This window comes from Balaenoptera musculus, chromosome 1 (assembly GCF_009873245.2).
Source record: "Balaenoptera musculus isolate JJ_BM4_2016_0621 chromosome 1, mBalMus1.pri.v3, whole genome shotgun sequence".
Classification (NCBI taxonomy): Eukaryota; Metazoa; Chordata; class Mammalia; order Artiodactyla; family Balaenopteridae; genus Balaenoptera; species Balaenoptera musculus.
In genome coordinates, this window is record NC_045785.1 from 14,248,774 (window position 1) to 14,273,634 (window position 24,861).

The window sequence follows — 24,861 nt, forward strand, 5'->3', positions numbered from 1 at the left end:
AAGAGCTTAAAACTCCCTGAGCCTCTGACAAGCTGGTCCCAAGGGCGAGGGGGACGGAACACAGGCACATCCAGGAACAGACTGCACAGAGCTGCTCCCCAGAAACTCAGGGCTGGATGGGGTCTCAGCCGAGGCTCCGGGCTCCCCTGCGAGGCAAGCAGAGGGGACAGAAAAGGGATGGTCACACCAATAGTCCGTCCTTGGGGTCTTGTCCCAGCAAGTCTCCAGCCCACCAGGCCAACACCCAAGACTGTGGGAAGAGGATGGAGCCAGAGAGGAGGCTAGTCACAGAGGTCAGGGACATCCAGGGACAGCACCTCAGGCAACCCCAGGAGCAGGGCAAGCCAGCCTGTGCAGGGGACGCCGACAGTGGCCACCAGGGAAGACAAGGTCCAGATCCCTAGGTCAGGGTCCCCCACGTGTAGCCCCAGCTATCCTTCCACGCTTGGCTCTACAACCCAGCCACCCTCAGCCGCCTGCTCCTGCGGGCCTCCCTCCACTCTGCCTTTGCTCTGCTGCCTGTCCCACCCACGCCACCCCTCCCCCACCCCCGCTCCTCCCCCAACACTCATACTTCCTGCCTTCCCAAACTTCTCTGTCCTTCAAGGCTCTTTTCAAATACCAGCTTCCCCCAAAGTCTTCCCTGGTCACTGCATCCACCAGTCATCTCTCTGAAATCTGAAGCCCCCCAGCACACCACAGTGCCCTGGTGGGGACACTGCATCCCCTCCACGCAACCATGATTGCTATTCCCCTGCACCAGCTTTCCAGGCAGGGCTGTCTGGGTCTCACTCCACAGAGGGCTGTGGTTCCGGGGGTGAGCTGTGTGGGGCTGAGGTCGTTTCATAACCATTTTGAGTCTCTTTTTTACCCCATCTGTAAGATAAGGACCCTAACAGCACCCAACTCATAGAGTTTGGTGAGGAATAAATGGATAAAATTACAGTACAGTTCTTAGGGAGGGCAATAAATGTTAGCTGTTGTCCTCATCAATTGTAAGTACAAATATTTGTTGCGTCCTTCCAGTACCCAAGGCCACGAAGGATGAACTGAATGAATGATGTGATGGTTTGGGGAAGGGGTGGTGGAGGGGATGGTGGAGGAAGCCGACAGTGATTTAGCGGTTCATCAGTATCCATGGAGCACCTGCTCTGTGCCAGGCTCCAAAAAGAGGCTTAGGGAAGAGAAACAGGGACCGTCCATGGAGAAGTGGCCCAAAATATGAAGGCCGTTACCCCAAATCCCAGATGGTTCAAGCCAAGATCCTGCCAACCACCACCTTGAAGCATGAAAGAGGTAAATTCAGGACAAGGAGGAGTCAGTCCTGCCCTCCCAGCTGCAAATAAGCTTAGGGAAGTTGTTCCTGCCGGGGTTGGCGCTGGCCAAGCTCTCAGTCACTCCCAGGGGATTTCTGAGAAGGCCACCATGTCACCGCAGTTATGGCTTCTTCAGGGCCCCCATCTCTCTGCCTGAGTGCACTGAGGCTCTGACACTCCCTCTCCCAACTTGGAGCTGGGTGCACCTGAGCCAGTCGCTCAACCTCTCTGGGCAGGCAGCAGTTTGGAGGCCTCAGTATGGAAGTTCTGGCTCCCTGGTGAGCTGTCAGAGGCCAGGTCTGGCCCCTGAACAGGGAAGGCAGGGCCCCTCCTGCAGCTGGAGGCCACCATCGGGGGTGGTGGACATGCACACGGCCACACCCAGCAGAGCAGCCTCTCCCAGGCTTGGCAGTGCCATGGTACACAGTGGCTCTGGAGCACATGAGAGGCTCGAGCACCCCCATAACAACACCCAGAATTTACTGGGTTGGGGCCAGTTTCCAGCAGAGGCTAGTGCCATGGACTAGAAGATATGCCACGGACATCAGGGTGTAAAAAGGAAGCACAGCCTTATTTTGCCCCCGATGGTTCCAGGGACGTGTGGATTTGCAATGGTTGGCATTTATTGAGTACCTAATATACGCACTTTGCACCCCTTATCTCTGATCCTTCAATGTTCCCATTTTAGGGACCAGGAAGTGTAGGCTCAGGGGCAGTAAATAATTGGCCCAAGGTACACAGCTCGGAAGTGGCAATGCTGGGATTCAAACCGAGGTCTCCGAGTCCACATCTTCTTAGGGGACCTCCGGAAAACAAGAAGGAATCTCATTCGTTTCACCCAAGCGAGGTTTATTCCCGAGCATTTATGGGCTCAGCCGTACTCAGAGACAACAGAGAAGCCGGGGATTCGTGCTCTGGGGGAATCTCGGGGATGAGACGCGGACACACGGGCAGCTAGTGAATGAGGCAGGGCAGCATTATTTGAGCTCACATCCTCCAACCCCAGCCCAGCCCTCCAGCAGGCGTCCCTTCACCGTGAACCTGCAGGTACCCACAGTGACCACCAGATGGCGGCTGTAGGCTGCCAAACGGGACTCCGTCCTTGGAGACCAATAGGTCACCTTGGGTTGTTTTTCTAGAACGGGGTGGCATTGCCTGGCAAGCTAAACAGCTCGAGGGAAAGGAACAAAGGGCAAATGTTTCTAGGCATCCATCGCTAGGTGGGTAAAAATGGCCAGGACGCAGAGAACCTCGGAGGAACGCCAAATCAGATACCAGGGCACGGTGGTAATCGTTGGGGGTGGCTTCCTTGCATCCATCTGGAGTTGAACAAGCAAGCCCCTGCCTCCATCTCCCAACGCTGAGGCCCTCATCCCAATGGGCAGATGATAGGAGTGCTAGTCCCTCCCCATGGTGTAGCCCTGAATCATGCTGTTGAAGTAGGCTGGCGTGTTGCGCTCCAGGTAGAAGAGAATCATGTAGCACTTGGGGCCGAAGTAGCCCAGGGTGATGCCCAGGAGGTGGAGCACAGTGACCAAGAGGTCCAGGATGGTGACCAGCGCCCCCTCGTAGACAGACATGAAGGCGCAGAGGAAGACGGAAGAGGTGAAGTAGAAGGTCATGCAGAAGGTGATGACCTTGGCCTCGTAGTAGTTGGTGGGCAGCTCCTTGCCTATGTAGGCGAAGCCGAAGCCCAGCACGGAGACGAGCAGGTCCAGGCTGGTGTTGATCAGCAGCCCCTGGTGGTAGCTGGGGTTGCAGGACAGGGTCGTGATCTTGGGGTCATTGGGGTCAGTGCGGGCAGTGGGGTTGGTGGTCACGGCCAGCATGCTGCTCCCCACGATGACCGTCTTGAGCACCGTGATGAATGCCACAAAGACGTAGGGCCCATGGTAGCGGACCAGAAGCCGTAGGCGCGTGGGAGGCGTCTGGCCATCTTGAAGATGCAGATGATCTGGAAAGAGCTCACGGTGATGCAGGAGATGCAGACGGTGAAGCAGAGCGTGAAGAAGGCCTGGAGGCAGAGGCACGTGGAGACCATGGGCGGCCCTACATACACAGGGACCACCATGTATGCCATCAGCTGCAGCGTCAGCATCAGGAAGCACACGGGCCCCCCAGCCGAGTGAACCATGGGCGTCTGAAACTTCCTCCAGAAGATTATCAAGATGGCCAGGGTGCTGAGGAAGCCCAGGGCAGCCAGCACGACCACAATGATGGTGGATGCCTCACGCCATTCAAGGAAGGCCAGCTGCCACTTGAAGCAGGAGGTGTCTTTCCTGCGGGACCACTCGTTACTTGGGCAGGGCTGGCAGTCGAATTCACCTGCAAGACCCCACAGCAGCTCCCATCAGCTGAACCTGCCTTCTCAGCATCTACATCCTCTGGGCCTGCATTGGGCCAGGCCCCGGCAGGAGAAAGAGAGAGAGAGAGCTAAGGGCGACCAATGCTCACTGAGTCCCTTACACCCCCTGGCTCATCAACTTCTCACAACAACCCCATTTCACAGATGAGGAAACTGAGGCCCAGCCAGGTAAAGTCACAAAGCCAGGAAGTTATAGAGGCAGGATTTGAACCGAGGTCTCCTTGACTCAGAGTCTAATAACTATAATTCCTCCCTCCCAAGACCTCACCCTCTGGTGGGAAAGACATAATCCTTGGCCTTTGGACACTTATGTACCATGGGGGAGACCCCAGAGACCCTGCCAAAGGCGAAGGGCCCTGGAGACCACCCCCCTCCCAGGGCAGGGCAGTGGCAAGGCAACATGTGGGCCCATGAATCACACCTGCAGCTCGGTTGAGGAAGGTGCCAGAGAGGCAGTCAATGCACTCGAAGCAGCAGGGGTGGATGCCAGCTGGCTTCTTCTTTTGCCCAGGCTGGCAGTCCTTGGAACACATGGACACAGGGATCTGGAGGGAGGAGAACAAAAGACCCTGAGTCCTCTCTCCCACTCTCTGGGGGCTCCCTTACCCTCTCTAACTCATCCCCAGCAGGATGCTCAGGGGAGGGGAACTGGCCTCTGTCTGGGAGGGGGAGGGGTGCTGGGATTGCCATTAGAACTGGACCTTTGTAGGCACCTTCTTAGTTTCGCCCAGCAAAGACCTAATCCACCTTCTTCGGGTAACAGCACCCAGCTGTTGAGACGGAGACTTTCTGAGGTTGCTGAGTGAATAGGATATGACTCTGGAGCTGCTAGCAGCCCGCTGGTTTCCGGGGGGAGAACATGCCTGAGGAAGGATCTGGGAGATGGAGAGAGTGAGACCCTGGATCCAGCCTTGCCTGAAGCTTTACCTTCAGGTCAACTCCTGGAATTTTCAATGATGTGAGGCAATAAACTAACTTTTTGCTTATATTGCTTTCTGTCACTTACCACCGAGAGTCCCAATTAACACATCTTTTATGGAGGGGCAGGGGTTTTCAGGTGAGCAAGAGCAGGTAGCCAGTGGCCATGTCTATTGTTTTTACTGCTATATTTCTTTTTTCTTTTTTTTTAATAAATTTATTTATTTATTTATTTATTTATTTATTTATTTTTGGCTGCGTTGGGTCTTCATTGCTGCACGCGGGCTTTCTCTAGTTGTGGCTATTGGGGGCTACTCTTCATTGCGGTGCACAGGCTTCTTATTGTTGTGGCTTCTCTTGTTGCGGAGCACGGGCTCTAAGTGTGCAGGCTTCAGTAGTTGCGGCATGTGGGCTCAGTAGTTGTGGCACATGTAGTAGTAGTAGTAGTTGCTCCACAGCCTGTGGGATCTTCCCAGACCAGGGATCTAACCCATGTCCCTTGCACTGGCAGGCAGATTCTTAACTATTGTGCCACCGGGGAAGTCCCTGCTATATTTCTAGAAACTAGAAGAGTGCCCAGCAAAGAGGAGGCCTCCAATGATTGTTTACTAAATGAATGAATGAATTACAAGTAGAGGAAACAGTAAGAGCAATGAGGTGGAGGAGAGGATGGGGGTGGCATTCTTGGGAAGAGGGTGTGTCTGAGCCTGGCTGAAGTCAGGCTGCATGGGGAGGGTGGAAGACTGAACTATGACACTAAAAATGTAGGGGCGGTGGGAAGCAGCCATGGCTCTTGAGTGGGGAACAGCCTGATTAGATTCAGGTTGTATAAAAATCATTCTGACAACCAATGAGGAGGGCGTTGCACGAGAACACAGATAAAGGACCCAGGGCCCAGACACGAGGAGCCGTGGTAGGACCACTCGACCTCAGAGCCCTTCTCTTCTGGCCTCTCAGAGATCACCTGCTTTCCTGTTCCACCCCTCTAGTCTCTCTTGCACATGCATCAGATGATGTTTCTGGATGTCTTGTTCTCTCCCTGAAACCTCATGGACGAGCCTCTCCATCAGCCAAGTTAAGTCTGATCCCCTGCCAGCCTTCCCTCTGTGGTCTTTTCTGCCTCCTGTGGGGCCACACATGTGCAGGCATATGCACACCAACACACACACACACACACACACACGCACACACACACCTTATCCAGACCTACACCCTACCACTCCCTTGCCATGTATTCTCCCCCTCCTCCAAATTCATCTCTTCACTAACTCTGAGCCCCTAAGTAACCAAATTAATCCTACCTCTTACCCATGGAGTCTCAACCTGATATTCACACATTCATTCATTCAAAAAGGTATTGAGTACATACCGATGCCAGGCACTGGAAATATAGCTGTGAACCAAATGAGGCAAAGTCTCTGTTCTTATGAAATGAATATTTTCATGGGGAAGAGAGACAACACACATATAAATTTGTGATACAACAGATGGTGATATATAGTGTGAAGGAAAATAAAGCCATGCAAGGGATATGGAAAATGATGGAGGAGCTGATTTCACTTTCACATTGGGTGAGGGGAAGGAAGGCCTCATCCAGCAGGTGACATTGGAGCAAAGATGTAAAGGCTGGGAGGGAGCAGGTCATGAAGATATCTGTTCAGGCAGAAGGGACAGCATGTGCAAAGGTCCTGCGGTTGGGAGACTTGGCAAAGTCAAGGAGCAGCAAGGTCAGCGTGGCTCAAGCAGAATGAGCAAGAGGAAGAACAGCGGATCTGTTCAAAGAGTTGGAGTCAAAATACTTTGGCTTTTACTCTGAATGAAATGAGAAGCTACTGGAGGATCCCAAGCAGAGGAGTGACAGGATCTGACCTTCGTTTTAACAGGACTGCCCTGTCTGAATATAGATCATGAGGGGTAATGGCACAACAGGAGACCAGGCAGGGTGTCATTGTAATAGCCCAGCTGAGAAATGGTGGCGATTCTGACTAAAGAGAGAGCCGTGAAAGAGGTGAGAAGTGGTCAGATTCTGGATGTGTTTTGAAAGTAGGCTGGACAAGATTTACTGCTGGGTTGGATGAGAAAGAAAGGAGTCAAGGATGACTCAATGCTTTTGGTCAAACAACAGAAAGATGGTGTTACCTTTTACTGGAATGGGAAGACTTTGGGGGAGCAACTTTGCGTAAGTAGGTGAATATTTGACTTAAAGTTGAGGGGAGAAGTCCAGTCTGAAGATATAAAATTGGAAGTTATAAACCTATAGATCATATTTCCAACCATGTAGACAGAGAAGAGAATAAGTCCATTGGCTGAACTCTTGTACCCTCCAGGGTTTAAGGGTCAAGGGGATAAGGAGGGACCAGGAAAGGAGACTTAGAAGGAGTAGTCATAGCTGTAGGGGAACCAAGAGAGAGACTGGCCCAGAATTCGAGTAAAGATATTGTTTCCAAAGAGAGGACGTAATCAGCTGTGTCACATCTGCTCACAGGTTGACTACGATGATGATGGTTGGATTGGCAATATCTAGACATCAGTGACCTTCACAAAAGCAGTTTCAGAAGAGTGATGTGGTGGAAAGCCTTGTTGGTGTAGGTTCAAGAGAGAATGGGGAACTTCTGGTTTCTGGTCTGGCATGTAAGGAGCTTGGAAGTCATCTCCTCCATCCTCACAACAAGAAAAAGGCTGAACAAGCTAAAAATCAACAACCCTTCTTAGGTCCATCAGAGAATTGGGGTCATGGGGCAAACCACAGATCCCAAAACTGGGGAGACAGGTGCACACAAACAGTCACAGCTTAGCAGGAGCAGGAAATGCTGCTGGAGGCAGAAACTGGTAGGAGCAGCTAGACAGCAAATGACCAGTTGCTGGGACTGAGCTCAGACTAGCTTGAGAGAGACCTCTAGGGGTGCATCCTTAACCTCAGGAGTCCCACCAGCTTCTCAGGGTAAAGACTGCTCTCCAGCAAGGGGAGAGGAAAAAGCAACCATTCTGAAATACACCCAGAGCATTCTGTTCTCCTTAACAAAGGCCTGCCCTCAAGGGAAACTATTTTACCACAGCTGAATTGACATAGGGGAAAGGAAGTACCCAACTGCAGCCCCCCCTCTAGCCTTCCTGTCTCACCGAAGGTGGGGAGAGCTGAGAGGCACTTGTGGAGGGCACAGCCCAGGGCACAGGCTTACCAAAAGAATAAAACCTGGTCATAGATGATTCCAGAATTCTTCCCCTCCTCCCACATCTTACCACCACATCATTCAGGCTCCTGTATAATAACAGGGGATTACAACCAAAAGAACTGCAAGTCTCAAATTCTGTTTAAGAAGGAGTCCCTAGGGAAACCCAAAGCCAGCAGGGAAGACCCAAAAAGGGAGACATTAGAGGAAATTTTAGCCTCTGACACCACAGCTATGGCAAAGAGTAAACATAGCCTCACTCCTACCCAAATAAACATAAAACCTCATGCTAAAATTTATTTACCTCAGTTCCTTTAACAAATACATCATGTCTGGCTTTCAACAAAAAATTACAAGGCATGTTAAAAGACAAAAAGGAAGTCTGAAGAGACAAAACAAGCATCAGAATGAGACTCATATATGGTAGAGATTTTGCAATTATCAGACAGGAAATTTAAAATAACTATGATTAATATGCTAAGAGCTGTAACTGAAAAAGTGAACAACATTCAAGAAAAGATGGGTAATGTAAGCAGAGAAATGGAAACTGAAAGAAAGAACCAAAAGGAAATGCAACACATTTTTTAAAAACCTATGGTAACAGAAATAAAGAATGCCTTTGATGGGCTCATCAGTAGACTGGACACAGCTGAGGAAAAAGCCAGTGAGCTTGAAGATATCTCTATAGAAACATCCCAAAGTGAAAAGCAAAGAGAAAAAAAAAGTGAAAAAAAGAGAACAGAATATCTAAGAGCTATAGAACAATTGCAAAATATGTAACATACATATAATGAGAATACCCAAAGGAGAAGAAAGAAAGGAACAGAAGAAATATTTGAAGGAATATAGGCTGAGAATTTTATAATTATTAATGACAGATACCAAATCACAGATCCAGGAAGTTCAGAGAACACCAAGTGGGATAAATACTTTTAAAAAATTACTCTTAGGTATACAATATTCAAAATGTAAAAAAACAAAGATAATGTCTCAAAAGAAGCCGGGCGGGGGGTGGTGGGGGGAATGCCAACAAAAATGTTTACTAGGGAAAAAGAAGGAGCTTTATAACAATAAAAGGGTCAATAGATCAAGAAGATATATTATAAACAGATATGCACCTAACAAGAGAGCCACATGGAGCAAAGACCATCAGAAGTAAAGGGAGAAAAGACAATTCAACACATAATATTCCCCAGTAATAATTGAAGACTTCCATGCCTCACTCTCGATAATGGATAGAATAACCAGACAGAAAATAAGTAAGGAAATAGAGGACTTGAACAACACAATAAACCAACTGGATTTAACAGATATACATAGGACACTCTACCCAACAACAACAGAATATACATCTTCTCAAGTGCACATGGGACATTTTCCAGATAAGGACAGACCTTATGTTAAACCATGAATTAAGTCTGAATAAATTTTAAAAGATAGATATCACACAAAGTATCTTCTCTGACCACAATAGGATGAAGTTAAAAATCAATAACAGAATGAAAACTGGAAAATTTACAAATTTGTAAAAATTAAACAATGCTCTTACACAACCAACGAATCAAAGAACTCACAAGTGGGATTAGAAAATACTTAAAGATGAATGAAAATGAAAACACAATGTACCAAAACATGGGATACAGCAAAGCAGTGCTAAGGGGGGAATTTAAAGCTATAAACACTTACATTGGAAAACAAGAAAGATCTCAAATCAACAACCTAACTTTACAGCTTAAGGAACTAGAAAAAGAAGATCAAACTAAACCCAAAACTAGCAGAAGGAAGGAAATAATAAAGATTAAAGCAGAGTGAAACAAATTAGAAAATAGAAAAATATTAGAGAAAATCAATTAAGCCAAAAGTTGTTTCTTTGAAAAGATCAGCAAAATTGACAAACCTCTAGCTAAAATGGCTAAGAAAAAAAGAGAGGATTCAAATTACTAAAATCAGAAATGAAAGTGAGGACATTCCTACTGATTCTACAGAAATAAAAACAATTATAAGAGAGTACTATGAGCAATTATACACCAACAAGTTGGATAAACTAGATGAAACAAATTCCTAGAAACACAAAATCTACTAATACTAAATCATGAAGAAATAGAAAATCTGAATAGACCTATAACTAGTATGGAGATTGAATCAGTAATCAAAAAATCTCCCCACAAAGAAAAGTCCTGGATCTGATGACTTCACTGGTGAATTCTACCAAAAACTAAAGAGGAAGGAACTCTCCTTAACTCATTTTATGAGGCCAGCATCAATCTGATAACAAAGCCAGTCAAAAAGGCTCAAGAAAAGAAAACTACAAACCAATATCCCTTATGGATATTGATGCAAAAATTCTCAACAAAATACTAGCAAACTGAATTCAGCAGCATATTAAAAGGATTATACACCATGATCATGTGGGATTTATTCCTGTAATACAAAGATAGTTCAACATATAAAAATCAATCAGTGTAATACACCACATTAACAAAATGAAGGGGAAAAAAACACATGTTCCTCAGTCATAAGAAAGAATGAAATTTTGCTCTTTGCAACAACATTAATGGACTTGGATGGTATTATGCTAGTGAAATAAGTCAGACAAAGACAAATACAGTATAGTATCACTTATATGTGAAATCTAAAAATACAACAAACTAGTGAATATAACAAAAAAGAAACAGACTCACAGATATAGAGAACAAACTAGTGGTTACCAGTGGGGAAAGGGGAAGAGAAGAGGGTCAATACAGGGGTAGGGGATTACGAGGTACAAACTACTATGTATAAAATAAGCTACAAGGAAACATTGTACAACATAGGGAATATAGCCAATATTTTATAATAACTATAAATGGAGTATAACCTTTAAAATTGTGAATCACTATATTGTGCCCCTGTAACTTATATAATATTGTACATCAAGTATACTTCAATCAAAAATAAATAAATAAATAAATGTAATAAAACACATGATCATCTCAATTGATGAAGGAAAAGTATTTGACTCTTTCATGATAAAAAAACACTCAACAAACAAGAAGTAAAGGAAAACTACCTCAACATAATAAAAACTCTATGTGAAAAGCCAACAGTGAATATCATATTCAATGGAGAAGGACTGAAAGCTTTTCCTCTAAGATCAGGAACAAGGCAAAGATGTGCAGTTTCACCCCTTCTATTAACACAGTACTGGAGGTCCTAGCTAGAGCAATTAGGCAAGAAAAAAAAAAGTCATCTAAATTGGAAAGTAATCAATAAAATTAACTGCTCACAGATGATATAATCTTATATGTAAAATATCCTAAAGATTCTGCAAAAAAATTGTTAGGACCAATAAGTGAACTCTTCAAAGTATCAAGATACAAAGTCAACACACAAAAATCAGTTGTTTTCTACACACTAACAATGAATAACTCAAAAAGGAAATTAAGAAAATAATTCTATTTACAATAGCATCAAAAAGAATAAAATACTTAGGAATTAACCAAGGAGGGAAAGACTTGTACAATGAACATGACAAAACATTTCTAAAAGAAATTAAAGAAGACATACATAAATGGAAAGACATCCCATGTTTACGGATTGGCAGACTTAACATTGTTACGATGTCAATACTACCCAAAGCAATCTACAGATTTAATGTAGTTCTTATCAAAATTCCAATGAGGTTTTTTTGCAGAAATACAAAAACCCATCCTGAAATTCATATGGAATCTCAAGGGACCCTGAATAGCCAAAACAATCTTGAAAAAGAACAAAGCTGGAGGAATCACATTTCCTGATTTCAAAACTTTCTACAAAGTGGCAGTAATCAAATAGCGTGGTACCAGACTAAGGAGACACACAGACAAATGGAATAAAATAAAGTCCAAAAATAAAACCTCACATATATGGTCAAATGATTTTGACAAGGGTTTCTAGGCCATTCAATGGGGAAAAGATAGTTTTTAAGCCAATGATGCTGGGAAAACCGGATACCCACAGGCAAGAGAATGAAGTGGCCTGTACTTAACACCATATATAAAAATTAACTGAAAACAGATCCATGACCTAAATGGAAGACCTAAAACTATAAAAACTCTTAGAAGAAAACACAGGGCAAAAGTTTCACGACACTGACTTTGGCAATGGTTTCTTGGAGATGACACCAAAGGCACAGGCAACAAAAGAATAAAATGGTCAAATTGGACTTAATGAAAATTTTTAAATTTATGCATCAAAAGATACTATCAACCAAGTAAAAAGGCAACCTATAGAGTGGGAGAAAATATTTGCAAATAAGATATACAAGGGATTAATACGCAGAATATAGAGAACTCCTAAAACTCAACAACAACCAAAAAACCAACCTGATTCAAAAATGAAAAAAATAGACTTGAACAAACATTTCTTCAAAGAAGATATACAAATGGATAAGAAACACATGAGAAGATACCCAATATCAGTAATCATTAGGAAAGTGAGAATCTAAACCACAGTGAGAGACCACTTCACACCCATTAGGATGGCTGCTATCAAAAAGACAGAAAATAACAAGTGTTGCTGAGGACGTAGAGGAATTGGAACAGTGAGCTTTTGTGCACTGCTGGAAATGTAAAATGGTACAGTCACTGTGGAAAACATGGTAGTTCTTCAAAAAATTAACAATAGAATTAATCTATAATCCAGCAATTACATTTCTGGGTATATACTCAAAAGAAATGAAAGCAGTCTTGAAGAGATATTTGTATACTCTTATTCATAACAGTATTAATTTCACAATAGCTAAAATATGGAAGCAATCCAAGTGTCCATTTATGGATGAGTGGATGAGCAAAATATTATATATCCATAAAATGGAATATTATTCAGCCTTAAAAAGGAAGGAAATTATGATGCATGTTACAACATGGATGAACCTTGAGGACCTTATGCTAAGTGAAATAAACCAGTAATAAAAAAGACAAATACTGTATGATTCCACTTATATGAGGTATCTAGTGCGGTCAAATTCAGAGATAGAGGGCTTCCCTGGTGGCGCAGTGGTTGAGAGTCTGCCCGCCAATGCAGGGGACACGGGTTCGAGTCCTGGTCTGGGAAGATCCCACATGCCGCGGAGCGACTAGGCCCGTGAGCCACAATTACTGAGCCCGCGCGTCTGGAGCCTGTGCTCCACAACAAGAGAGGCCGCGATAGTGAGAGGCCCGCGCACTGCGATGAAGAGTGGCCCCCGCTTGCCGCAACTGGAGAAAGCCCTCGCACAGAAGCGAAGACCCAACACAGTCATAAATAAATAAATAAATAAATAAAATCTAAAAAAAAAAAATTCAGAGATAGAAAGTAGAATGGTGGTTTCTAGGGGCTGGAGGAGAGGAATGAAGGAGGAGTTACTGTTTAATGGGCATAGCATTTCAATTTTGCCAGATGAAAGTATTCTAGAGATGGATGGCAGTGATGGTTGTACAACAGTATAAATGTACTTAATGTTACTGAACGGTCAACTTAAAAATGGTTAAGACGGTAAAGCCTATGTTATGTGTATTTTACCACAATTAAAACATTGGGAAAAATCATTTAAGATGGTAACATTTGTGGGGTTTTTTTTACCATAATTAAAGATAATTTTTTTAAGTAACAAAACTTCTGAAATACAATGAAAGCAGTACTTAGAGGGAAGTGTCTAGCTGTCAATGCCCACATTAAAAAAGAAAGATCTCAAATCACATTCACTACCTTGTTGCAGAGTTGTGTGCTGTGCTACTGTCTGTCATGACAGAATGCACATGGAACCTGATCATTCTAGAAGACGTGGGTCCAGCAACCACAGGGTGGAAAAAGGATTGGCCACACTCACCATTCTTTGCAGAGGCCCATTGTAGAATCGGGGCTTCTCATCTCCAGAACCTTAGATTCTGCTAGAATAAAGCATGGTCTCCAAAGGGGGAATACTCCCACCAGCAGACACAATAGGGCTCTATGGTTACCACCTGGTCATTTAGGGGGTCTCATGCCAGCGAACGAGAAAGCCAAGAAAGGAGAGGTAAATGACTTGGATTAGCGGGAGGGGCTAGGGGTGCTGCTAGGGGTAGGAAGGAGTAGGACTGGGACCCAGGCGATTCCCCAAGGCGGCACTTGGTGCTTCTAGCCCAGTGATGACTGCTACTAGACAGCCACCGGACCACAAGCCAGCAAGGACAAGGTGACAACAGCCTCTGACACCTTGGGGATGAATGTCTGGATCGCCCCACATGCCAATGACCTAGAGCAGCCAATGGCTGAGGGCGAGGGAATCCAGAATGGACAGTGGCAGAAAGAGAGGGATGAATCAGGTCCACCCGGGGCCCAGGGCAGCAGCAGGACCCGTGGCTGGGTTCACTCGACTCCCCTCGTGCAGAGACCAAACTGACCGCTCTCTGCCCAGGGGCTGCAGGGTGAGACGCCCACAGGGAGCTGCTGGGCATCACACGAGCGCGACCTGGAAATGCCAGGGAATTCATACCCCCTGGCACAACCCTTGACCACTGGGAGATACGGAGCCAACGGATCAGTGCCATCCTCTTCCCACCCTTGGGGACCGTTCTAAAGTGACTCCTGAGAAGGTTCAGGTAAGACTGAGATCCCATTGCTCACAGCAGCGTCCAGCTTGAGAACATTCCCTTTCCCTCTTTCCCTGTTAAATACTCCCCAGCCTCCTACTCCTGTTCCCCCAGATCATATCCTGGGATAAACCATCTGCACATCAGCCCTTGTCTCAGGCACTGCTTTCGGGGGGAAAGCCAGGCTAAGACACTTATTTGTTGACTTGTGTCCCTTCAAAATTCCTATGTTAGAGTCCTAACCCCAGGACCTAAAAATCTGATCTTATTCGTAAATCGGATCACTGCAGATGTAATTGGTTAAGATGAAGTCACACTGGAGGAGGGTGGGTCCCGACTCCAATATGACTGATGTCTTTATAAAAGGGGGAGATTTGGAGACAGACACACCCACGGGGAGAACACCATGTGAAAATGAAGGCAGAGATCAGGTGATGCAGCAGGAGCCAAGGAAAGCCAACAAGGACCAGCAAATCACCAGGAGCCAAAAGAAAGACCTGGGACAGTCTCATTCACAACTCTCAGGAGGAATCAACCCTCCAACACCTTGATCTTGGACTTCTGGCCTCCAGAACTATGAGACAATATGTTTCTGTTGGTTAAGCCCCCCAGTTTGTGGTCCTTTGTGATGGCAGCCCTAGCAAACTAATAAAGACACCAACACAATGTACTCCATAAAAATCCCCCAGAAGCTCAGAAACTAGCAGCACCAAATGCCTCTGGAACAGGGGTCAAGTGGGGGTGGGGAGAGTGATGAAGACTGAAAAGTTTTTAGATTCCCTCCCTCACCCCACAGGGCTGGGTCTCTATCCTCCCCTCCCCAGCAACATTCTGACAGCTTTTTATAGAAAGAGGGTAAAACAAAGGAGCTTTAGACTGACAGATGTCAGACACGGTGGAAAGCAGAGCTATCATCCCCCAAAATGTGAGTATTCCTTGATGGGGTGTAGCCTGAATGCTGTATAGAGAGACACGGACAAGCTGTGTGCCCTTAGGCAGGTCACGCAACCACTCTGTGCCTTCAGTTTTCTAACGCATAAGATAGGGAGAAGAGTAGCATCTATTTCCCAGGGTTGGCATGAGAGTTGAAGTCTTTAACACACACATGTCCTGAGCCCCTCGGTCCTGAGAAGCCAGAAAGCCCTGAACTTGTACAGTTCTCCGTCAGAGGAGGAAGGCTGGGACCCCAGACAGTACACCCACAAACAGACACCACCAGCTGTCGAGAACGAATCCCAGGTAAAAGGGTCCTTGCCACCCCAGCATGAGCTCTGGGGCCTGGCCTCCAGCCCCCTCCCCCACCCACTCCTGAGAGCTGACCGTCCTGTTAGGGGTGTGCCAGGAGATGTCACAAATGTCCTTCAGCTGCCTCTTCGACGGTTGGTAGGAGGCGATGCTCTGGAAAGGGTTCTGGCTCAGGTCCCATTGCCACTGGATGACCTCCAGGTTCAGGGACAGGTCCCCTTGCTCATTGAAGAAGATTTGGTGGCCCAGGAGGGTGAAGTTGACCTTCCAGATCTCCGGAAGTAGCTAAAGGAGCCGGAGGGAAGGGAAGTGGAGCTGGCATCAGAGGTTGGGCCAGACCTGGGAGAAATGCTACCAGCCCACGGGCCTTGATTTCCAAAACTTTGAAAAATGTGGCAGTTTGGAGGCAGTGGCTGAGAGCTCTGGCTTTAGAGTCAGATGCACCTGGGTTTAGGCATCAGATCTACCACCTGCTGTGAGGCCTTGGACCTGGCACTTAACCTCTATAAACCCCAGATTCCTCTTCTGCAAAGTGGGGGCCAAAATGGCCTGACCTTCTGGGCTCTGAAGCAATAAATGAGTGAATCTCTGTTAGGGGCTCAGAACAGTGCTTGGAAAATAGTCAGCTCTCACCTCCTACTGAGATGTCAATATTATTCCTTTTCCCTGGAAGTCACTTCGGCCATCCCTCTGGGATCCAATATGAGGGGTCCAGAGTCCACTGTCTCTCCCACCTACTGGGGTCTCCCCTGCCCCCTGGGTCCTGCCTGCTGCCCCACACTTTGGAGCCAACTCTCTTTGCAGTCTCTCCCCGCCCCATCCCCCATCATTCTCACTATGCAGAAGCTGGTATGAACTAGAACATGCTAGGACATCCTTCGGCCTGAATTCCAGTCCTAGCTCTGTCCTAAATTTGCTGTGTGACTTTGGGCAAGTCACTGAACCTCTCTGGGCTGATCCCAAAACGGCTTCCTGCTTAGTTATCAAATCAAGCTGGCTCCTAGGTCTTTCCTCCATAAATGAGAGAGACTATTGGACTACATCTTGGGGGCCCAGAGCACACCTCACCTCACCTCAGGAACTGACAGATAGCCCAGGGATTTGATCTCTAGCCTTCTCCCTGCCCTGCCGGGAGAGTGAGGACCTGGCTGAAGTCTCTTTCGCATATGCACGGGTTGCTGGGTCTGAGAGCAATGGTCCTGGGAGCTGAGACTGGGGAGGCTCCATCCCGGTGGTCAGCCTGAGGATGAGGATCAGGATGGCAACGGCCCCTGGGGAGCCAGCACTTGTGTCCATGTCACACCCCTGCAGCGACCTGGCCAAGCTGGGCTGAGCAGCCTGGATTCCAGGGTTCCAATACATGGGGCCAGAAAGCACATCCCTGTAATTCTCCTGAGTAGGCAGGGCCTATTATTGGCAGGGGCCTGGGTCTCTCCTGGCTCCCCTTTTGGGTCTGACCCTTGCTTCCCCTTCCTCACCTAGCCCCACCCCCAACCCCAGCAGTGGCTTTAACCCCAGGCCCCACCCTCTCTCCTAAGGCCAGACACTGGTGTCAGAAACAGAGGAGGAGACACTCAGCTTCTACTCTGCACCAGGTAATGTACATACGTTATTATTAATCCTCATAATAACTCAGCAGCATACATATTACTCCTTGTGTTTAATAAATGAGAAAACTGAGGCTCAGAGATATTAAATAACTTGCCCAAAGTTGCACAGCTAGTGGTGGCAGAACTGGGACTTGAACCCAGGCTGCCTGATTCCAAAGCTCTGCTCAGATCATCACCACCTGCCTCCTAACGGATGGGCTGTATCAGAGATGCCTGAGGGGTATCAGGGGAGGATAAAGACGGGGGTGGGGGGTGACTGAGCAATAGAGTAGGCAGCTGGTTCCAAACTATGAAAAAGTCAGTGAACTATTTAAGCAGAGATGTCTAATGACGAGTAGAAAGCATACGTCTCTGGTGTATATCTCCTCTGCTCCTCTGGATCCTCAGTAAAACCTTCTACACCTTCCGTAGGCCCAAGGTAGGGTGTGTGTGTGCCTGTGCATAAACCAGGAAAACGCAGCTTTAAATTCCAGGCCTGAATCAAGGTGATGCCGAACTGGGACGATGAACCTGAGAGCTGATGGGAATACACAAGCTCATCCCCAGGGCCTCCACCCTGGAGAGGCTGCGGGGAGACCTGGGGCTCCGGCCTGCGGGGCTTCCTTCTAGGGAATTTCACCCAAATCTCCAAGGACAGACTATCATGGATGGAGATGATTAAGTTAATTTTTTTTTTTAAGGAATTTTGTTTTGTCACCACGAAGGGCTCCTGTGTGTCTGGAGGCAGGGCGTGATCCATGGCCTCTCCCACCCATTTGCCCAGAACCCACCAAGGGAAGGGGAGGATAGAGCAGAGCAGTGGGCAGCTCTGCGGTCTCCATGGCAACCACGGACTCTGCACCTGCTCCGTGGGGCCCTGGCTTTGCACAGGCCAGACCTCACCTGCCAAGGGTAGACCACCTCCTTGTGGCAGCCGGTCTGGTTGCAGCCCAGGAGGTTCTGCGGCGCGTGAACCACGGCGTAGACAGCAGAGTACACGCTGTAGACCACGCATTCGCCGGAGAGCGTGAGGATGGTGTTGAAGGACTCAGTGGTGTTCATACAGGTGTCACACTCCTGGTCGCAGGTGGCCCCCAGCCTGCTCCTGTTGAGCGCGGGCCGGCTGACCTGGGAGCGGCGCACGCGGAACTCGCTGAAGCCTGGGATGGGCACGCTCTGGGTGGTGATGCCCAGGAAGGTGCCTGTGCGCTGCAGCTGGGTGAGGTGGTGCAGGACCGGGTCGATGGCCCAGGATTCGGAGGCGATCCACACTGCGCCCGTGAAGTTCTGGCGCAGAACCTCGCGGAAGAAGTCGAACAGGGCCAGGTCTGGCGAGAACACGGCCACAGCACACGCCACGCTCTGCTGCAGCTTGCCCACGATGGCCTCCAGGCGCTCAGGCTCCTGCTGCGTCATCGTCTGGTCGGGCTGCGGCATGGGCAGCGTCTCCTGGAAGGCGATGCAGATGTCATGGTGGGCCAGGCGCTCGCTGAGCAGCTGGCTGTTGCCGCGGCCGTAGTCATCGCTGCTTGGCAACACGAGGATCCCGTTCCAGCGGAAGTGCAGCGTCAGCTGCACCATGGCCTCCATTTGGTGGTGCACACCTGGCGCCGTGCGCAGCACCGCTGGGAAACGCAACTGGTCATTGATGGCACCGTAGATGATCCGCCGGAGGGTAGGGTCCAGCAGGTACTAGCGAGGGCCTCACAGGGCCCCCACCCCCAAGGGGCTTCCACCCACCACCATCATCCTTATGGCGTTTGAGGAGCACACAGCGCCAGCCACGCCCAGGGCTAAGTGGTTTACTCCACCATCATCATGGACATCACAGTAATGACAATGAATGAGAACCTACTATGTGTTGGACCCTGAACTAGGTGGTTTGCTCCATCATCACCATGGTCATTACTGAAATAACATTTCACAGGAATCTATCATGGGCCTGGCCCTAGGCTAGGTGCTTTACGTTAACATCATCATGATTATCCTTGTAGTAACACTTACCAAGCACCTACTGTGTGCCATGCCCTGGGCTAAGTGATGTACACCATCTCACGATGGTCATCAGCATGGTAGCCTTTCGTGAGCACCCACCACACGCCAGGCCCTGGGCAAGATGCTTCTCATCGACGTCAGCCCCACCTCATCCTTTAGCAACACTGTTGACCACCTAGTGTGTGCTAAGCCCTAGGCTAGGTGATTTCCATCATTATCATTCTCATGATCTAGTAACATTTATTGAGTACCTACTGTGTGCCCCTGAGCATAAAGCTTTCCTCCTCACCATCATCATCCTCAGATTAGTCACATTTCCTTCCGCAGCCTCTGGGATGGCACAGTCTCGGTTTTCTTCCCCTTTCACTGGTTGCTTCTTCTCCTCTCCTCTATGACCTCTTGACCTTGGAGGACCCCAGGGCTCAGCCTTCAGCCCTTGTGTCTTCTTCTCCATCTGCTCCCCTTCCCTTGGTGATCTCATCCAGGCTCCTGGCTTTAAATACCATATCCATGCTGACAACTCCCAATAGCCCTGCCCTGGACCTCTCTGCTAAATTTCAGACTCATACCTGCAACTGCCTCCTTGACATTTCAAACTTAACGTAGCCAGAACTGAACTCCTGTCTCCCCTGAACCTGCTTTGCCCACAATCTCCCCATCTCCCCTGATGGTGAATCCATCCCTCCAGTTACTCAGGCCAGAACTGTAGATTCCTCACTGGCTCGTCTCTCTCAAACATGCCGCCTTCAAGCCATCAGCACATCCCATGGGATCTACCTTCACAGTGTGTCTGTTCAGTGCCTACACCCCCCCCCACCATCCTAGTCCAGCCACCATCATTCCTGCTATGAGTCACCCCAATATCCTCTCCCGTCTGCCCTCTCCAATCTACACTTAGCGTGGCTCCAGGGCGATCCTGCTCACACACACACCAGTCACATATTCAAGACCCTCCAACAGTTCCTAATGCCACTCAGGAAAAGCCAGAGTCCATCGGCGGTCCCTAAGGGGCGCCATCATTGACCCCAGCCCTTCCCGCTCTGATTTCATCTCCTTCTCTCCCACTAGTCCCAGTTCTGCTCACCCGGTTCCATGAACACACCGGGCACCTCCCGGCCTCTGCATTTGCTGACCCCTTGTCATGGATGCTCTTCTTCCTCCTTCACCTCCTTCAAGCCTCCATCCAACCTCCCCGTACCCACTCCGCCGGCCCCCCAACGCACCCCACCTCCCTTAACCTTGACTTGACTTTTCCTTTTATCCATTTCACTTCTCACTTCCCATCATCCTATCTCACATACTTATTTACATCAATCGTCTGTCTCTCCCCACTGGAAGATAAACTCTATGAGGGCAAATTTCTGTGCATTTCCCCAGCGGCATCCCCAACACCTACAGCAATACCTGGCACCGTCGGTGCTCAATAAATATTTGTTAAATGAATGAAAGAATTACTTCAGTCCTGGCCTAGATTCTTCACATAAGAATATTAACACTGATTGAGCACCTACTATGAGTCAGATCCTTGGTGCTTGATATAATAAAAACAACAGCAAAACTTACAGTATTTGTAACTGCCCACTGTGGGCCGAGTCTTATGCTAGCTGCTCTTTTTTTTTTTTTTTTTTAATTGAAGTATTATTTTTTTTTTTAAGATTTATTATTTATTTATTTATATTTGCCTGTGACACGTGGGATCTTAGTTCCCTGACCAGGGATCGAACCCGCGTCCCCTGCATTGTAAGGCAGATTCTTTACCACTGGACCACAAGGGAAGTCCCGCTAGCTGCTCTTTGATGAGCAGATATTTTATGCCAGTTCTGGACTACGCCTTTTTGACCATGATGGTGAAAATAGTTAGAATAGCAGTAGTAATTCTATAGCACTTTTTTGAGGACCTGCTGTGAGGCAGATTCTGTGCTAGGCAATTATATAGGATAATATTGAGCGCTTTCTGAGTTTTTATTCTCGCGCAAGATGCTTTACGTAACAACAGTAACATTATTGACTACCTATTGTGCACTAGAAATTCTTATCTAAATTGAATGCTTTGATCTTCAGACAGTCCAAGGATGGGACTCTTATCTTCCCATTTTAGAGATGGGGAAACTGAGGCTTGGGTAAGTTAAGAGGTTGGCTCAAGGTCTCACAATGGCCAAGACTCAGAGGCAAGATGCACACCGAGGTCCTTCTGCCTCCGAAGCCTGAGCTCTGAACCAATAGGCTGGCTACCTTGCCAGGGCTGGGGTGGATGTCCTGACCTTGCTTCCGCTCCCTGATCCAACACCCCCGGGACGGGTGGGGGTGGTGAGCCCTCAGGAAAAGCACTCGGCTGCCCTCCTGCCCAGCCCCTTCTCCCAGGGCCCAGGGGCCTCACCTGTGGAAGGAGAGAGAAGGAGAGGAAGTGGGCCACGGTCATGGAGGACTCGGAGTTGTCAGGGCCGGTGATGGCCACCACGCGGGGTACGTAGTGGCTGTAATCCTCCTGGATGGGCGGGAAATAGTCGTCATGGGACAGGAAGTAGAGCACAGGATGGACGTTGTTGGACATGTAGCAGGTGTCCACCATCTCGTAGCCCAACAGCACACTGGGCAGCAGGCTGCTGTCATTGTTGATTTCCTCCACCGCAAAGCGCGTGGCCTGCATGAGGTTGTAGCCCAGCACCTTCATCTCGTACCTGGAGAGGCCGCAGTAGGGTGGAGTGGGCAACGGGTCCAGAGTGAGAAGGGGAGGGGAGGGGAGGGGAGGGGAGGGGAGGGCCAGCCTGTTCCTCCTGCCTGCAGTAGGAAAGCCAAGGCATCGCCCAAGAAGGAACCACTCCAGAGGGTTCTGGCATTTTTACCACATCATTTTCACCATCCCACAGCTCTGAGATCACCATCGTCCCTATGACCACCTCTGACGCTATGATCTCTGTGGCCACCATCAGTCACTACCACTGCCACAAGTACTACCGTCCCTATGACCTCCGTCATCACTCTATCAATGTCCACCAATGTGACCACCATAGCCTCCATCATCACTATTGTCACTGTGACCATCATCACCTACTATTCCTATTATGGGCATCATCACCACTGCCATCACAGTCACCCCATGTCTGTGGCCATCATTATCAATACCACTACCATCACCACCACCACCACTACCATCACCATCATCACCATCACTACCACCACCACCACCATCACTATCACCATCACCATCACCACCACCACCACCACCACCACCATCACTATCACTACTATCACCATCACCACCACCACCATCACTATCACCATCACCACCACCACCACCACCACCATCACCATCACCATCACCACCACCACCACCACCACCACCATCACTATCACTACTATCACCATCACCACCACCACCATCACTATCACCATCACCACCACCACCACCACCACCACCACCATCACTATCACTACTATCACCATCACCACCACCAACACCACCATCACTATCACCATCACCACCACCACCACCACCACCATCACTATCACTACTATCACCATCACCACCACCACCATCACTATCACCATCACCATCACCACCACCACCACCACCACCACCATCATCACCATCACCACCACCACCATCACTATCACCACCACCATCACCATCACCACCACCACCATCACTATCACTACTATCACCATCACCACCACCACCATCACTATCACCATCACCATCACCACCACCACCACCACCATCACTACTATCAACTTCACCATCACCATCATCACTACCACCACCATCACTATCACCATCACCATCACCACCACCACCACCACCATCACTACTATCAACTTCACCATCACCACCATCACTATCACCATCACCATCACCACCACCACCACCACCACCACCATCACTATCACTACTACCACCATCACCACCACCACCATCACTATCACCATCACCATCACCACCACCACCACCACCATCACTACTATCAACTTCACCATCACCATCACTATCACCATCACCATCACCACCACCACCATCACTATCACCATCACCATCACCACCATCACCATCACTGTCACCATCACCACCACCACCACCATCACTACTATCACCACCACCACCACCATCACTACTATCACCACCACCACCACCATCACCAGTATCACTACCACCACCACCTTCACTATCACCACCACCACCACCATCACCATCACCACTGCCGCCACCATCATCACTGTACTCCATTTTCCTTATCACCAGTATTACTACTACCAACATTATCAACATCACCATCACTTCTATCACCACCATCATTTCACTAGACTCTCCACCATCATCACAAGCATCAAAATATCCAACATCATGCTTAGTACCATCACCCTCACCATTCTCAAGCCAGCGTATAATCTTCCCCAACATCTTATAAATGGTTCATTTCTTACAGTCAGGCTTTAATCATCTTTGTACTCTCCTTCCTTTCTCTCTCTTTCTCAGAATGCCTCGCCCTCTCTGCACAAGATCACTATTTTATAATCCCAGGCTGGCTCCAGTATCCCAGCCTTCATGCCTGCCCGAAGGTGGCCCACTCAATCTCTGAATGATGCTGCCACCCCAGTGGGTTCACAGGGGATGGAGTGCAGAGGAAAGCCCCCCGGTCCTGGAAACACCCTGCCCACCCAACCACAGCCCTGGGAAAATACAAACCTTCCTTCCAGTCTGAGAACCTGCCTCCCAAAGGTATAACAGCCGGGCTTTGGCATGGACTCACTGGGAGTCCCGCTGCTGCCAGAGGGAAGGGGGTTGGTTTTGATGGTCTCTAAGACCCCTCTAGGCTCAAACATCCCATAACTCTTTAGTAAGAGACGTGACATTGAGACACCAGGTTTCAAAATTTCAGGACATAGTCGCCATAGATTTTCATAACATGGAGTGTGCCAGGCCTCCCTGAGAGCCAGTGGAGTGCATCCAGGATGGGGGTTTGGCAATGAATGAGGAGACGTATTCTGACTCGTTGGTCTTGGCTTGGCCTCCCCAGGGCCACAGGACCAGCCTCGGCTCCCACCCCGCCCCCACCATCACTTCCAGCCTGACATTGGAGACTCACTCCTTGCACTTGGGCACCTGCAGGTAGTTGAGGTGGACAATGCCCTTCACGTTGGCATGGAGGGTGAAGAGGCCACCCAGGAGGTAATCCCCAAGCAAGTAGAACTCCGGGTTCTCAGCCAGCTCAGCCAGGGCCCGCAGCAGGAAGATCAGGGAACAGACCACCCTGCCCTGGGCTCCCATGGCTGGGAAGTAGAGGTCCCAGAGGTGGCTTTGCCTCCCTGGAGAGCTGGCAACCTAACACCAGGGGATTTGCACAGACATTTACATATGGGTCCTTTCGCTGTCCGTGGAGCAGGAAAGCACCTGGCACAGGTAGAGAGGTTTGAGGGCTCTGGAGGAAGGGGAGGAGGCTGGAATTAGGATGATCCCTTCTTAGGGTACAGCTGAGCCTGGGTGGTCCAGGAGAACCCCATTTGGCAGTAGACAGAGCATGTCCTGCTAACCTGGCCACACCTACGCCTTCTGCCACTTAGATGAGATCAGGTCACATCTCCCTGATGTTTCAAACATTTGGGAGTAAAGGACATAGATGCTCCCATCAGGAGACAGAGCCGGGGGGCAAATGGAGCCCACACTCCAGAGCCTGACCAAGTTGGGGCTGGCACGTGGTC

The 24,861-nt window shown here is 48.6% G+C and overlaps 1 protein-coding gene across 1 annotated transcript; it reads right to left on the reverse strand.

The window, feature by feature from the left end:
* Nucleotides 1–2,713: 2,713 nt before the first annotated feature.
* On the reverse strand, nt 2,714–24,430 carry TAS1R2 (taste 1 receptor member 2). The gene is given in 7 exon segments (XM_036831771.1): nt 2,714–3,216; nt 3,219–3,641; nt 4,103–4,226; nt 15,659–15,868; nt 18,076–18,832; nt 21,540–21,845; nt 24,249–24,430. Coding segments are annotated over 7 exon segments (2,505 nt in total).
* Between the last annotated feature and the right edge of the window lie 431 nt (nt 24,431–24,861).